The sequence below is a fragment of the Monodelphis domestica genome, chromosome 8 (assembly GCF_027887165.1).
Source record: "Monodelphis domestica isolate mMonDom1 chromosome 8, mMonDom1.pri, whole genome shotgun sequence".
Taxonomy (NCBI): domain Eukaryota; kingdom Metazoa; phylum Chordata; class Mammalia; order Didelphimorphia; family Didelphidae; genus Monodelphis; species Monodelphis domestica.
In genome coordinates, this window is record NC_077234.1 from 89,179,447 (window position 1) to 89,196,715 (window position 17,269).

Here is a 17,269-nt window from a genome sequence, read left to right on the forward strand (position 1 = left end):
AGGGGTAAGACTTGCATTAAGAAAGGATCATGCATTACATACTATCTAAAAAACAAAAGGTGTCATCTTGTTCCTTTAAGCCTGGGCTGCTATTTAATAATAATACCCAAATGTTTTGAGCTTCTTGTCCACTGCAATTTCTTAGCTTCCCAAGCGCCAAGCATCCCATCTTCTCTATCCCAGGGAGAGTTTCCCCCTTGAGTACCATTTAATTTAATTATATTCAGCCTTCAAGGGAACCAGGCCTTTGGAAAAGTGTACATTATTGTGTACTATGGATGGGAATAAGAATCTGTGACTCAGAAAATTTAGCCATACCTAATATAACAACATCCTAGCTCAAACCCCACAGACTCAAGAAATATATAGTAATCTCTCCTATCAAATCAACAAATTGTTTGGCATACCCATTTTGACAAACTTACATGGCAAGTTTTTGAGAATAGTCTCTATCATTCTACTATGTGCCCTGTGTCTGTGTTTAATAAGTTCTTGCTGATTAATTGGTTGCTGGATCTTGGCCGAACTAGGAGATATAATGAGCATTGAGTATGAAATTTCCTCTGGAACACCCAACTTTTAAATCTGGAAGATGAACCTGTGACATGCTACTATAGACCCTTGTTTCATCTATTTGGAATGTACACAAAATAATAGTGTAAATATCTAAATTTAGCATGAACTTAAATAGCAAAGAAATCTCTCACATGAGTCAAATTAACCTTTTTTTGTGCTAATTTTAGCTCAAGACTTGAAACTGCTTTCATGATTGAATATTTCAAAAATTTCCTAATAAATTTTTAATTGGATTTTAAAATGGTAACATTGGACTTTTATGGAAAATGTCCTACAATTTAATTAAGTAGATATTATGACCAGAACATGTTTAATCCACCGCTATTGAATCCCAGCATTGTTAAGTGATAATCATGTTCACAGGTATTCTAAGTCTAGTGGTACTTGACTATTTGTAGATAATTGCAATAACAGTGGATGGTAAAAATAGCACTATCACAGAACTTAGAGACAAAGATTCAAATGCCACTTTCCTAATTAATACTGGATAAATCATTTAACCTCCCTGAACCTCAATTCCCCATCTGTTAAATGAAGGGAATGGACTAGATGATCACTGAGATCTTTTTTCCAGCTCTAGAGCTATGATTCTACAAATAAAGGATATCAATTCCCCACCAAAAAATCCTTTTCTTTAAAATACATTCTTCCAACATGAGCCTAGAAATATGTGAAACTCTACCTATCTTGAGCTACTACCCCTCTTGGTCAGGAATTCTCTCTCCAAGATGAACAGACCAGGAAATAGATAAAGTTCACCTGTGACATATTCAAGACTGTGGTAGGCACTTGATACAGCGAGCTCCATCTATTCTCTGCTGACTACTTTTAGTTGCCTGGACTGGAATAGAAAATTTCTCAGAGCTGCCCAGGGCCAAGAAGACCTAAGCTTTGTTTTTAGTTTCTGGTCCTAGTGTGAGACCATGCCCTAGAAAGAAACAATGGAGATCTGTACTCTTTGAAGTTTTTTAAAGCACTCACCTTTGGAGATGCTTGGGATAAAGAGCAATGAGAGCATTGCTGTGCAGGGCCAATTCATGGGATGGTGAAGCTTTCCCATTTCTCTCCTGGATCCCAGGAGAAGCATAGCTTGATTGCAACCTGAATCAGAATGTCAGGAAGAAGAGTGAAACTTGTCAGGATACCGAAGCTTTGAAATGTGTTTGAACCCACACAGAGTCCAGGAGTTTATATAGGTAGCTTTGATCCCAGGCATGTACTTATACATGTGCACACCCGGGAGGCAACTGAAAGGATAACTTTTTGTTTTGGTTTTACGAGAAAGGAAGTAGTGGGCTCGGTTGCTACGTAGACTATAACCTCAAAGTCCTCAAAATAGAACTGAACAAAACAAGCCAATCCATGGATGGAAAATGCACTCACTTTGAAACTGAAGCTCTTTGTTCACTTTGAGGATATGAAGGATAGGGGGAGGCTTGGAGAATTTCCTGGAGTGCAGCTAAATTCCAGATACCATCCAAGCATCAAAGAGCCTCTCCTCTTACCTATGAAATCTCCCAAGTAGCAAAAATTTAGGCTGACCATCTCTTCAATCTGATTATTTAATTAATGGGAGGGAAGAGGAAATTATTGATATAAACTCTATGTGTTGTTTGCATTGCAGTAGTATCTTCCTTCTAAGGACTTCTTGATTCCTTACAAAAAAGCGTCAGTCCCTCCAGAGCAAATCTCAATAAAGAAAGTCTTCCAAATGTGCTATTTTCAAATTATGAATTGTAGATACAGAGACTAACCAAAGAAATAGTTGACTTATCTCCAATAGTGCTAAATTTCAGTAGCAAATCCAGATGTTCTTAAAATCAAAAGCTAATTCAGAAGTTCCTAAAATCTGTACCCTAAGAAAGTCAGAATAAACCTAGAGACGGCCAGAAAAAGGCAACTGAAATGACCAGGGGAGGAGGAGATCCACCACAGACACAAAAATCCTCAAGCTAAAAAATTTTGTATTCTTCAGAGTGAAAAAAGATTCTAGGGGCCCAAAGAGGTAGTGGTCATAATTGAAATTCATACCACTATGAAAGGATGAATATCAGGTTGCTTACCATATCTGAGACTATAAGAATTCAGGGATACTGCTTAAAACTTGCAAAGATATCATGTAGGGTAAAAAGGAACATTAATATACCTAATAAACTTTGTGAATTTATTAAAGAGGAAATGTCCCAGTAGTTTTATATCTGTTTCCTAAACTTTTCTGTACCTCCATCAGTTTCTAAAAGTGAACCAAAAATGTTGACTGAAAATGAAATAGGTTTATAAAGGGTTTGGAAATTCAAAAATGATGGACCCATATCAGAGCAGTAAAAAGGAAGGAAGGAAGGAAGGAAGGAAGGAAGGAAGGAAGGAAGGAAGGAAGGAAGGAAGGAAGGAAGGAAGGAAGGAAGGAAGGAAGGAAGGAAGGAAGGAAGGAAGGAAGGAAGGAAGGAAGGAAGGAAGGAAGGAAGGAAGGAAGGGAGGAAGGGAGGGAGGGAGGAAGGAAGGAGAAGGAAGGAAGGAAGGAAGGAAGGAAGGAAGGAAGGAAGGAAGGAAGGAAGGAAGGAAGGAAGGGATGGAAGGAAGGAATGGATGGATGGAAAGGAAAGGCAGGGGAAAAGGAGAAGAGAGGGGAGAAGAGGAGAAAAGAAGCAGAGAGGGGAGGAGAGGAAAGAGGAAGGGAAGAGAGGAAAGGAGAGGAGAGGAAAGGAAAATTTGGGATGGTTTGGGTACATTTTTAGTCATGTTTTCTGATTCTAACATCCTGCTCACATGGAGGACAACCAAGACCTTCATCAAACTATTATTACCACTATCAGAGACTAAGTGGATATATATCATGGATCTGACTTGGTCTAATCTTCATATTTTTGTGTAGGCTATGCCATATTGATTTACTAATTGGAAGAACTGGATCTGCTAAGCTTCTCTTTGCTATTGTAATGCACCTAACTTTCTGTGGATGGTATTGTAGGATTATAGAATTAGAGTAGAAGGGGCATGTAGTTCAATTTCTTCTTTTTATAGATGAGAAATTAAGGTTCTCAAAGGATATCATGACAGTGGTGATAAGTAACAGAACTGGGATTTGAACTCATGTCCTTTACTCAAAATTCAATAATCTTTTCATAATACCAAGCTGCCACTAACTGAATTTTTCATCTTTGGCTGCTTAGAGTCTTCTCTTGGTGAATGGCCTTTTTGTATTGCTCTTGAACAAACATGATCTACTGGCAAGGCTACTTGTTCACAAATGAAGACCCCCTATCAACTAAGAGTAAAATTATGGAACAAATCTCTTTATCTCCAAAACAATGAATGTGTCTCTTGGCATGATGAAAAGAAAGGATAGTATCCAAGCATAGTATATAGCACAGGGTCAGTATGCACCACAACTAAAATATTGAATTTTTTAAAAAGACTTTAAATCAAAGTATTAGAACCATCAAATAGAAAATAGAAATGTATTTTTTTCTGTAAGTAGAGCCATTTCTTGATTGATGTAATGGAAAGAGCCCTGAATTACAAGTCAGGAAACCTGGAACTCTGCCACTAATTGCATTACTTTGAGCAAAGTACTTAATCTTTTTTTCTGCCTTAGTTTTCTCACTTGTAAAATGAGAAATTGGACTGGATATGGTTCTATCCAGCTATCTATGATTGGGAAGATCCTTTCCAAATTCTAAAGGCTGTGCTCCCATAATGGGAGGGATATAAGTCTAACATTGATTAATGAGATGCAGAGTTAATACTAAGTTCTATTTTAATAAAAACCACCCAATCTATTTTCTCATCAAACATTTTTTTCAGAACTGCCTAACTACCAGAAAAAAAAATCAGTATAAATTTCTTCTCCTTTCATTTTCCCTGAATTTTATTTATTCCTTTTACTAGTAAATATTAAAGTGATTTTAAAGATTGTGAGGCCAAATAGGTCATTTCTCTCTAACGAATAGAGAATGGACTCTGGATTTCAGACTTCAATCAATTGATAAGCTCATCTTTAAACAAAGTCGAGGCTGTAAGTAGTAACCTAGAATGGAAACTGAGTTCTGACAAACTAACCTACATATGAAATTTCTAGAGGACAAGTTCTCATTCATTGTGATGCCTTGGCCCAGGCAATCAGAGTACCTGAGTTTAAATCCCAGCTATGCTATTTTCTGCCTGGATAATTTTTGGCAAGTCACTTAGTATCTCTGTGCCTTAATTTATTCATATGTAAAATGGGGGCATTGGTCCAAAATGTCTTCTAATGTCTCCGGAGTTTTGTATCTGTTTCTTAAACTTTTCTTTGCTTCCATCAGTTTCTAAAAAGGAATCAAAAATGTTGACCACTTGATTAGGTCAGAAAACTCAGAATCTCATAAGATGAAATGTGAATTCAGCTCAGTAAATTCTCAATTATGCTAAAAATCTAGAATTCAGGTAAATGAGTAGTTCATGCCATTACTTTTGCATCACCTCCTTTCCCTAGAGCATCCATTGCACATATATTGGATACTTAATGATGCCATCCAAGAGCAGCTAAAGAAGGGAGAATTCAATTTTGCCATTTATCTGAAACTCTCAGAAAGGGAAGAGGGAGTACATAGAAAAAGAAGCAGAAATAATGTACTAAAAAGAAGACTTGGGATTCACAGTGATTACATTCACCTATGCCCTCCTTTTCTTCTGCTGAGATGGAGAAGTCCAAATTGGCTGACTTTTTTCAGTTGCTGCTGGACTTCTAAGGTTATTAAGATTTGCCTGCTTTGCAATGGTCCTGGAGTTCAAAAGCCACTAAACCACTTCTCTTAGCTATATTATACTTTTTTTCCTTTTGTTCTCAGAAATTGAAGTGCTGTGGCTACAATGGGGGAGGAAGGCTGTTTCTGGCCTAATTGTCAAGCTGCTTTTATTTTGTAAAGGTCATTCCACATTGTATGCTTAGTTCTAAATCTTCATGCTCTTCCATTTTCTAAATGTCCTTTTCTCATCTTTCAAATGAAGGGCACCCCAAAAAACCCGACTTGCATTGGAAGATTTGCCCCTGGGTCTTGACTGTAGTATATACTGCAAAACATCCTTTGCTTCATGGTTTCAGATGTAATGGGAACAATGAAAAGTTTAATATTTGCATAGTGTCTAGTTTCAGGATATCCCATTACGTTTTGCCTGTAATTATGCCTAATTAAGGTTACATATTCTGTGTTTTCATGCTAATTAGCTCATCATATAGCTGCCCCCTTTCAATGTTTGCTTCAAAGGAAAAAAGAAATCATCTACAAAACTAAGTGACTGTTGGAAGAAGAGTCTATCAATCATTGAGTTTCAAAATAAAAAAGAGCAAAAGAAAATTAAATGGCATGCAAAAGGGAGGGGAGAAAAAGGAAACATTCACTATTTTTTAAAGACTAACATGAAACTCGTGTGAGACCCCAACAAACAAACTTGCTAGATTGATTGTAGCCTTGAGGAGATTGTAATTCACACCATAAAACCACTTAGAGATGGAACTTTCTAATCTATAATAAGAAAATTAAAAATTGGATTTCTGCTGAATTTTGAGTTTGCATTGTTCACTTGTTTTAGATTAAATCAAATGTGCTTGTCACTGAAACAAATAGTTTCTTATGATCTTGAGCAAGCCATTTACCACTCTGGACCTCAATGTCCTCAACAACAAAGTAAAAGATTGGAACTAGATGTCTGAGGTCCTGCTGCCTATGTAACCTCAGCTAAATCATTTAGCCTCTCTTGGCAGCAGTTTCCTTCTCTTTAAAATGAGGAGGGGAATACTGGCTCTAAAGTTAGAGGACCTGGGTTTGAATCCTACCTCTGCTACTTCTTACCTGTGTGACTTTTGCAAAAGAATTTAAACTCTGTGGGCCATATTTTCCTCATTTATAAGGTAAAGCAATTGGTCTAGATGACTCTTTCAGTTTTGAATTATCTATGATTTCATGTTACATTCAATTCTAATATTTTGGGACATTATGTTGATCTTGCTGGCAACATTTGAGATTTGCCCTTAAAAGAATGAGATCCATGAACACAGTTTAGAAAATTCATCTCTAACTGGTTCACTCCTTAAGTACAATTTTAATATTATAGGCAATGATTTCACATTATATTTCTGAACATTTGCTCCATCCTATCAATGGTCTTCATTCCTTATCTATAAGGAAAAAAAAGGAAGAGTTAAGCGTATATTCACCCTTAACACATTAGCTTTGGATGCACAGTGGCTAAACTAAATTAACTAACCTAAATTAGAAGACAGATGGTGAATGAGACTGGCTGGTGGGTCCTCAAAACCAAGCAGAAGAGAAGCTTTCAAGAGATGATCCCTTCCTCATTAAAGGTCCACATATATATAAAATAAGGAATAGTTGAATATGTTCAAACTATTGTCCCAGATGTGTACCTGTGATCACACACTTAGCAGACATGTCCCATGGGTGTCCCCCAAGGCTCTGTTCAAAGACCCTCTTTTCTTTTCACTCTATACTCTCTCACTTGGTGATCTCAACACCTCCCATGGGTTCAATGACTATCTCTATACAAATGTTCATCAGATCTCCTAGTCTAGCACTATTCTCTCTACTGAACTACAGTCTCCAAATACCAGTTGCCTTTTGGTCTCCTCTAATTCAACATGTTCAAAACAGAACTCATTATCTTTCCCATAAAACCTTCTACTTGGAGGCAGCTGGATGGCTCAGTGAACTGAGAACCAGGCACAGAGAGTAGATGTGGGAGGTTCTAGATTTAGATACTTCCTAGTTGTGTGGCCCTGGGCAAGTCACTTAATCCTCATTGCCTAGCCCTTACTACTTTTCTGTCTTGGAATCAATACTCAGTATTGATTCTGAGATGGGAAGTAAGGGTTAAAAAAATCCTTCTACTCTTCAAAATTTTTCTAATACTATTTGAAAGCACCAGCATCCTCTCAATCATCTAGGCCATCTTCAATTCCTCAGGCTTACTCACTCTACATATATAATCTGTGGCCAAAACCAGTCATTTCTACCTTCCTAATAATATCTCTCATGTTCCTCTCTCCCCAATCGCCCTGGCACAGGGCTTCACTTCCTCTCACATCTTTTTTTCATTTCTTTGTATCCCAAGGGCTTAGCATATTGCCCGGCACATAGTAAAAGTTAACTTGCTTATTGTTTGACCGCTTGAAACATGCAAACTTCTTCATTTTCCTAGTCAGAACAAATTTGAAATGTGATTTCTCCAGAGAAAGAACTGTTGGGGTTGGATAGATGCGATCTTTTCATCAATGTATTTATTTGGCAATGTATGAGTGTGCTCTCACAACAATGACCAGGATGGAGTGTGTTTTGCATGATAATCAAATTAATTTTTTTAAATGAAATGTGATTTCTGTCACAAAGCAATAAACCAAGCAAGATTCTAAGGATTCCTAAGCTAAAAGCCATTCTACGACTGTCTACAATAGCTGCACTTACTATTGCCTCTAAAATGGATCAAAAAAAATTTTTTGGCTTACTGTTAAAGTATATGAAAGTAGACCCCTGATGAAATTCATTTTTCTGCATTACATTTATAGCAGGCAGTAATCTCAGCCCCAGGTACCCTGTTTATCTCAGTTTCCCGAGGAACAGAGATAAATGATCCCTATCTTTATATGTCAAGCCCTTCTGCCTTGGGTATTGATGTATTTGAATAATTTCAGGTCATAATATCCTTCACATATCTTCAGCTCACAAGAAACTATTGTTTTCATATTTTAGATGAAAGCAAAGAAACATCTTTCTTTGTTGCTCTCTGCAGTTTGAGTGACTGTTTGCAATTGCAAGAGAGTTTGTATACTGTTGTTTTTCACTGACAAAGAATAATCCAATGTGGAATCTGGAAAGGACCTAAGAAATTAACATTCTCTTTGTTTTTGTTTTTTAGAAGAGGAAACTGAAAATCAGAGTAAATGAAGTGACTTATCCAAGATGATACCAATTAAGAATTATAACCAAGAAACTATATTGGAAATAGTTTGATCATAGATGAAACTTTTGTCTATAGTCACCTGGACTTAACACTGATCCATAAAAATCTGAGAGCAAGGTTTGTTTGTTTTTTCAAACCCTTACTTTCTGTTTTAGTAACAGAGGGGCAAGAGCTAGGCAAGCAGAATTAAATGATTTGCTCAGGGTCATATAGCTAAGAGTATCTCAGTCCAGATTTGGACACCGGCCCTCCCAATTCCAGGCCTGGCACTCTACTGTGCAATCTAGCTGCCCTGAACAATGTTTTTTTTTCATACCTTACCTTTATCCTAGAACCAATATTAAGTATTGGTTCCAAGGCAGAAAATCGCTAAGGGCTAGACAATTGGAATTAAGTGCCTTGCCTGGGTCACATAACTAGGAAGTGTCTGAGGCTTGATTTGAATCCAGCACCTCCTATCTCTAGACCTGGCTCTCCATCCACTCCCCCCCAGCATTTTTATAATAGATGTTATCAAACCATATATTTACAATCTGCAAGTCACATGGGGAAAAAGCCTTTTAAAATGTAAAAATTTTGTAGAGTAAATCCAACATCACATAGGAAACAAAGGGTTTGCCTATTCATTGTGGAATGACTGAACAAGTTGTGGTCTATGCCTATGATCAAATATGCTATCAGAAAATATGAAGGAGATGGCTTCAAAGAAACCTGAGAATATTTGTACAAACTGATGAAAGGTAAACTGAGTAGCACCAAGAAACCAATTTACACAAGAACAACTATATGTGAAGACAAACAACTTTGAAAGATTTAGGAACTTTGGTCAACATAATAATCAAACACAACTTCAGAGAACTCAAGCTAAATGCAGCTACAGACCTGAGAGAGCTAATGGACTCTGTGCAGTTTGAAGCATATTAAGGGGAATGTGGAGCTGGATATTGTGGGAATTTGTTTCGCTTGAACATATAGGTTTGTAACAAGGGTTTTGTTTTTCTTTCTTCCTTCTAGGTAGATGTAAGAGAAAGAGAAAATGGATCTTGGTAAAATGAAAGAAAATTTAATTTGAATAATGATGTGGGTATGGGATGAGGTACAGATAATCTCTATCATCTTGTTTACTACCAGAGTTGTACTGAACATACTTTCAGCAATCAAGAAGATGAGTTTTCATTCAAACATACCTTGATGTACTTATAAAAAGTCATTTCCTTTTTCTTTTAAATCTACCTTTTAATAGTCTTCAATATGGAAGAATAAAGGTAGGACAGTGACATCTCTCAAAATGATTTCTATCTAAACCCCACAAGAAAATATAAGTGGAGTGAGACAGTGGTGGTGATAATGTTGAGAAGAAAATGAACAATAGCAATAACTAATATTTATATATCACTTTGATATTAGCAAAACACTTCACAACCGTATTTGCCAGCTAGATGGCACAGTGGAAAGAGTCCTGAGGTCAGGAAAACTTGAATTTTAATCCAGCCTCAATCACTTATTAGCTGAGTAATCATTGTCTGTTTCATTTTTTTTACTGTAAAATGGGGATAATAATAGCATGTACCTCCCAGGGGATAAAGTGAAATATTATTTTTTCAGTGCTTAGCATAGTAGTTGGCACATAGTAGTTACTTAATGCCTACTTTCCTTCTTTCCTTCATTTCACCCTCGCCAAAAATGTGTGTAACAGTATTATTAATCTTAGTGTTCAAATGAGGAAATCGAGGTTTAGAGAGATCATAGGATCACATAGAGTTGAGAGGGAGCCCTATGTGAAGCCCCTTGTCTATGGTACATAGTTAGGAACTGCTAGTTACTGACTTTCAAAGTCTTAAGGAAAAAAACTTTCCATGCCTCATTTCATTGGTCAGTGGGCATCTAGTTCTGCTGACTCTTTCTATGGCACCATCCAGCATTAGTTACCATCTTCCCAGGCCCAGTTGACTTGCTGCACATTCCTGGCTCCAATTTTCTGAAATCATTTTTATATATTTATCAATTTTCTGTCATTTATGATCATCATCTAGAAAAGAGTTTTACCTGAGCATTCTCCAGCCTACACACAGTCCCAATTGCAAAGGGCTTATATATACAAAATGTCAGATAATTGAAAGCCACATCACATTTACTTAAAATAAAAATATATAGTTAGCATTTCTATTGGTATTAGTGTTATTTATCTAATCAGGGGAGAACTCTCTCCACTTAATCTGCTGGACCAAGCACTTCCCCTAGAGCTGCGCTGACATGCTCAGCTCCAGGAGAACTTTCTGAGTTGAGGTCCTCTGAATACCTTCATTACGTTCATATTAATAAGAACTTATTGGGGGCAACTGGGTGGCACAGTGAATTGAGAGCCAGGCCTAGAGATGGGAGGTCCTGGCTTCAAATCTCTCCTCAGATACTTCCCAGCTGTGTGACCCTGGGCAAGTCACTTAACCCCCATTGCTTAGTCCTTACCACTCTTCTGCCTTGGAACTAATACATAGCATTGAATCTAAGACAGAAGGTAAGGATTTAAAAAAATAAGAAGAACTTATATTTACATGACATAAACATATCAATCAATAAACATTTGAAGTGCCTATTACATAGTCAGGCACTGTACTGGGCAATAAGAATAAAATACAAAATGAGATAGCCCCTACCCTCAAGAGGCTTACATTCTACTCTTTAAATTAGCTCACTATAAATAAAAAGTACTTGAAATAGCACAGTATCAAAAGATACAGAGTTCCTCCTTACCAGAAAATTTCAACCAAGTTTGAATGACCATTTTCTGTTTATTTTGTTTGGCAAATTGTTTGGCTTCTGAAGTGTGATCAAACTGAAATTTCAAAATTCTAGAAAAAAAAAAACAAAGTTCTGTCTTCACAAATAAACTCATGGCATAACTAATAATAATAAAAAAATTCTTGTTTCCATCTTAGAGATTAGGAGGAGGCCTAAAGAGGTTACAGGAGCCAAGAAAATGTTGACTGTTTTTTGAACCCAGGTCTCCTTACTCCAAACCCAAAGCTCTTTGCTTTAGTCTGCATGCTATGCTGACTCTGCTGTGTTTCTTCCAAAGGCAGCTAGTTGACATAGTTGGTAGAGCCCTGGCCTAGAATTAGGAAGACCTGAGTTCAAATCTAGACTGAATCATTAGCTATGTGGCTCTGGGCAAATCACTTAACCACTGCCTGCCTCAGTTTCCTCTACTGCAAAATGTGGATAATGATAATACCTACATTGCAGGGTTGTTTTAAAAATCAAATGAAATTATATTTGTAAAACGCTTAGCACAATATCTGGCAATGTACTTAATAAATGGTCATTCCCTTTCACCCTGTATAAGGTGAAAAATAAATTCCCCCCAAACCTATGCATTTTCTATGAGCACTTAGGCATGAATCTGATATCCAGATACTTATTTAGATATACAAAATGCCTGGAGAGATGAACATCATTTACTTTGCATAAGGAAGATTTTCACTAAAATGTTTCTTATTGCTGTAGAAAAGACCAAATATTTTTATTTCAAGAGAATAAGTAAAGAAAAAATGGAAATAAATGGAAAGAGAGAAAGAAAGAGAGAAAGAGAGAAAGAGAGAAAGAAAGAAAGAGAGAGAGAAAGAAAGAAAGAAAGAGAGAAAGAAAGAAAGAAAGAGAGAAAGAGAGAAAGAGAGAAAGAAAGAAAGAGAGAGAGAAAGAAAGAAAGAAAGAAAGAAAGAAAGAAAGAAAGAAAGAAAGAAAGAAAGAAAGAAAGAAAGAAAGAAAGAAAGAAAGAAAGAAAGAAAGAAAGAAAGAAAGAAAGAAAGAAAGAAAGAAAGAAAGAAAGAAAGAAAGAAAGAAAGAAAGAAAGAAAGAAAGAAAGAAAGAAAGAAAGAAGAGTCATGGGGCATCCAGGTGGCTCAGTAGCTAAAGAGTCAGGCCTGGCAATGGGAGATCCTGGCTTCAAATCTGGCCTCAAACGTGTCCTAGCTGTGTGACCCTGGGCAGTTCACTTAACCCCCATGTCCTAACCCTTACCACTCTTCTGTCTTAGAACCAATTCATACTATTGATTCTATGGTGGAAGGAAAGGAGAGAGAGACAGAGAGAGAGAGAGAGAGAGAGAGAGAGAGAGACAGAGACAGAGACAGAGACAGAGAAAGACAGAGAGAGAGACAGACAGAGACAGAGAGACAGAGAAAGAAACTCTAAATAAAACAGTATTTCCATACATTCAAAAAAGTCTAACAATCTAAGATAAAAGAAAACTGGGTTTGATTATGGGTGGAATTTACTTGAGTTTTTGGAACTCAAGTTCCAAAAACCTTTTGATGAGCTTATCAAAAATGAGAGTCCATATCTGGAAGCATTTTCTTACCAAGAACAGATAGCATTTTATCTAGCAACCAAGTTTGATTGTAATGGATAAGACATGATTAAGAACATTTTACAGATCCTCATTTAAATAGGAGTAGTTTCCATACAAATGACATTTTAAAGTCAGCTAGCTCAAAAGTCTTCCTTAAGAATAAGACACTAAATGTATGGCTGCCATTCAAGGAAGCATAAATTATCTTGTCAATTATAGGCTGTTTGGTGCATCCCCTCATGCACTTTTGCTAACCCTTTTGCTATACAGCTTTCCAACACTTATCATCACTACAGTGAGACCAAGTTACTGTATCACCTTCAAGAGCTTTTAAGTTTCAAAACCAAACCTCAAAAAGTACAAGTTGTTTTCTACAAAATGTCACCAATAAGAGAAGAGCTGATCAGAAGAAATCTATAAAGAAGTGAGCTATTGCTGCAGTGTTTCTAAAAATTCCAGGCTAAAACATGAAAGCAAAGAGAACAAAGCCTCTTCCACTGACTATACTCTATAATGATAACATTCAATTTACAGAATCACAAGATTTCAGCCTTGGAAGGGGTCTCTATTTCTGCCCTGGATCCTAATTTACTCAACTGTAAAATGAGAGGGTTGAACTAAGAACATTCTAATGCCCTTTGCAGTATTAAATTTACGGTCCCATGATCTTTATCTAGTTCTGTACATACTTCACAAAATATGACACACTCAACAGGTAGTCAACCAGCTTGTGTTTGAAGATTCCCACTGAAAAGGAGCCCACTGCTTCCCAAGAAATTCCATTCCTTCTTTTGATCATTTTAATGGTGAAGAAGTCTTTCCTTAAATCAAGCCTGTTTGTCTCTTTGTAACTTTCCCTCATTACTCTGGCTTCTGTCCTCTAAAGCCAAGCAGAAGAAACCTGTAGTTACCTTGCCCACAGAACAAGCCTTCCAATCCTTGAAGGAAGCTAATGGGTCTTCCCTCTCCTCCTGCCTCAATCACCCCCAAGACTCCTCCACTCCAGGCTAAACATCTAGGGTTCCTTTGACTCTTCTTAATAAGTCATGAATTAAAAGTCTCTCACCATCCACACTGCCCTCTTCTGCAGGCTTGTCAGCAGTATCAATATCCAGCCTAAATCATGGAGCCCAGAACCAAACTTAATACTGCAGATATTGTCTGATTGCGGCAATACAGTGATACCATCGCCTCCTTATTCCTGGAAACTTTGCCTCTTTTTACAATTTAATTAATCCATCAACAGATATTTATGTACCTACTATGTGTTAAGTACTGTGCTAGGTGCTGAGGATGCAAAAGAAATAGCACCTAGGAGGAGGGGAGGCTCAAATCTTGTTTCAGACACTTCCTAGCTATATGAACCTGGACAAGTCACTTAACCTCATTTATCTAGCCCACACCCTTTTGTCTCTGAATGGCTACTCAGCAGAAATTAAGGGTTTAAAAAAATTAAAAAGACAGCTAATGGTTCTCCAGGTATCTACACGTTTTATATTTTATAAAAGTTATAGAATATTATGCATTCATTTAAAAATATTGATTTACTTTTATTTAGAGTTACCTTGTATATCTTTAGTACAACTACCGCATTTTAGAAATTAGAAAACTGAGTCCCACAGAATTTTAGCAACTAGCTGCTCCCAGTTGTCTTTCTTATATGGAAAGTTGAACTAAGAATAGGATAAACTGGGAATACTGTAGAAAGAGCACTATACTTTCAGGTACAGAATACCTGATAAATGGAGCTTTAGCTCATCAATTCTGGACATATTTCTTAGCCTCTCTGGGCTTGAGTTTTCTCACCAATAAAAGAAAGAAGTTGAAATGGATCCCAAAGCCCCTCTCAGCTCTAACAGCCTATGCTTTCTCCTACTTGCTGAGATTTGAGTACTAAGAGGAGTCTATAGAGAGTTTCCTCTTCATTGCTGTAACACCCATTAGCCACTGAGACCACCCTTCTTATCATCATAATTGTCCCAAAAATTATTCCTTAGAAGTGCTGTTTTCTCATGGTTCTGTGCAAAACAGTGTGTAAAATGAATGGGCACAGTCCTTTCTACTAAAGCAGACAGCATTGGCATTGATAAACCATAAACCAGATCCACACAATGATCAGATTATTGAATAATGTAGATGGTACAGAGGAAACCACGTGCTCTATTAGAATGTTTTATAAGTGGGAGATCAATATATTTGATATGCTGGCTGGTAGGTGATCTTTAAGCCAATTGAGAACTTGATGATAAGATAAGAGTTGCTCTTTTAAACCACATATCTCTTCCTCCTTCCCCCCTCTCCCTTTCTCTCTCTTCTAATCTTCCTTCCCTTCCTCCTTTCTGTCTCTGTCTCTCTGTCTGTCCCTGTCTGTCTCTGTCTGTCTCTGTCTGTTTCTCTGTCTCTCTGTCTGTCCCTGCCTGTCTCTGTCTGTCTCTGTCTGTTTCTCTGTCTCTCTGTCTCTCTATCTCTCTGTCTCTCTGTCTGTCTGTCTCTCTCTCTCCCTCTCTCTCTCTCTATATATATATATATTATATGTATATATATATTATATATATATATATATAAATTCTCTCCCTCTCTGTCTCTCTCTCCAAATCTGGTGGTAAAGAATTTCCTTTCAAGGACACCTGTCAACAATTTATAGTTATATAAATTATATATACATTATAGTGTTAAAGACTACAATAGGGATTAGGTCTATGATTTCACTGATAGAGGTCATTTCCAAGTGAGAAAACTAACTTTTACCAATGTAGGTGAGTACTTTCTCTATATCTAAATGGCACTGAAGATAGAATACTGGGCCTGAATTCAAGAGTGTCTCAATACAAATATGGCCTCAAACTACCTAGGTGATCCTAGGTGAGCCACTTACCTGTTATATGCCTCAGTTTCCCTTGATATAAAATAGGGATAATAATAGCATTGGCCTCCCAGGATTGTGGTAAAGCTTCAAATAAATCTTAAAAGTGTTATGTGAATACTAGCTATTATTATCAGAATCCATTGCCAGGTGCCTTGCCCAGAGATACAACTAGTGAGGTCATGCATTGAACTTGAACCCAGGTCTAGACTACAAAACCTAACTTTTATCCACTGTGCTACAACTTCTCCACCTAAGAGCTGGCATTTATATTGCACATTAAGGATTGCAAAATGCTTTATGTTCATTATTTCATTTAATCCTCCCATTAATCTGCTAGTTAGTATCTGGGATCCAAACCCAAGCCTTTCTGACTCAAAGACTAGAGCTCTATTCATTAGAGCACCCAACTTCTCAGTAATAAAGCAAACTGAATGGAGGACCCAGATCCAAATTCCACTTCTGACACTAGCTAAATGACCATCATTAAACCTTTCTGAGCATTAAGCAGCTCCCTAAATCTCAAACAGGGTTGCAATGTCTCTATCAGCCTAATAATCAGTAGACAGATGGATAAACAGAAGCTCTATGATCTTCACAACAAAGAAATGGTGCAGTGCCATGTTTGTTATCACCTGAAAGCTTGGTATTGCTAGGAGGGTGGCTCAGGTAAGGTATGTAAAATTGGGGAAGGTGTCCAGTATTTAGAAGACTTCTTACTAGGATGAACACATTTAATTGCTTAACTACTTAAGTCAAACAGCATTTTGGGAACAACTATAGTCTTCAGACAGGCAATTTACCCGATTTATAAACTCTAATAAATTCAGGCCACAAAACAGAGAAGGAAGTCTGTAAAGTAGTACTCAGAGCTGCAGTAAAGTTGCATTTCATTACAGTGGAAAAGCCTTACTACTCTGCTGTTTTGTTTTGTTTTTTTAAACCCTGACCTTCCATCTTGGAGTCAATACTGTGTATTGGCTCCAAGGCAGAAGAGTGGTAAGGCTAGGCAATGGGGGTCAAGTGACTTGCCCAAGGTAACACACCTGAGAAGGTTCTGAGGCCAGATTTGAACCTAGGACCTCCTGTCTCTAGGCCTGGCTCTCAATCCACTACCCAGCTGTCCCCTCTACTACTCTGATGTTTGGAACTAATACATAGTGCTAATTCTAAGATGGGAAGGTAAGGGTTAAAAAAAAGTGTCCTAAAGTAACACAAATTAAATACCAGCAATGTGTTGGGCACCATACTAGGCATTACATACACACACACACACACACACACACACACACAAAAATTAGGCAATCCCTCATTTATATTCTAATGGGAGAAACAATAAGGAGATACATATGGAGAAAGAAAGAGAGAGACAGAGACAGAGACAGAGACAGAGAGAGAGACAGAGACAGAGACAGAGACAGAGACAGAGACAGAGACAGAGAGAGAGACAGAGACAGAGATAGAGATAGAGAGGGAGGTAGGGAAACAGCAAGAATAAACAGATATGGAAATTTTTGGACCACATCAAT

At 37.3% G+C, this 17,269-nt stretch overlaps 1 protein-coding gene across 6 annotated transcripts in view; it reads right to left on the reverse strand.

Annotated features, from left to right (window-relative positions):
- CTLA4 (cytotoxic T-lymphocyte associated protein 4) overlaps window positions 1–17,269 on the reverse strand; it is a 107,467-nt gene that overhangs the window by 10,554 nt on the left and 79,644 nt on the right. For 3 of the 6 annotated variants that reach the window (XM_016425163.2, XM_056808451.1, XM_056808450.1), the window contains one exon: window positions 1,558–1,677. The exons of the other annotated variants lie outside the window; for them this stretch is intronic. In XM_016425163.2, the coding sequence (XP_016280649.1) occupies window positions 1,558–1,677 (120 nt within the window). The remainder of the gene's footprint in view (window positions 1–1,557; window positions 1,678–17,269) is intronic. 6 annotated transcript variants of the gene reach the window in all.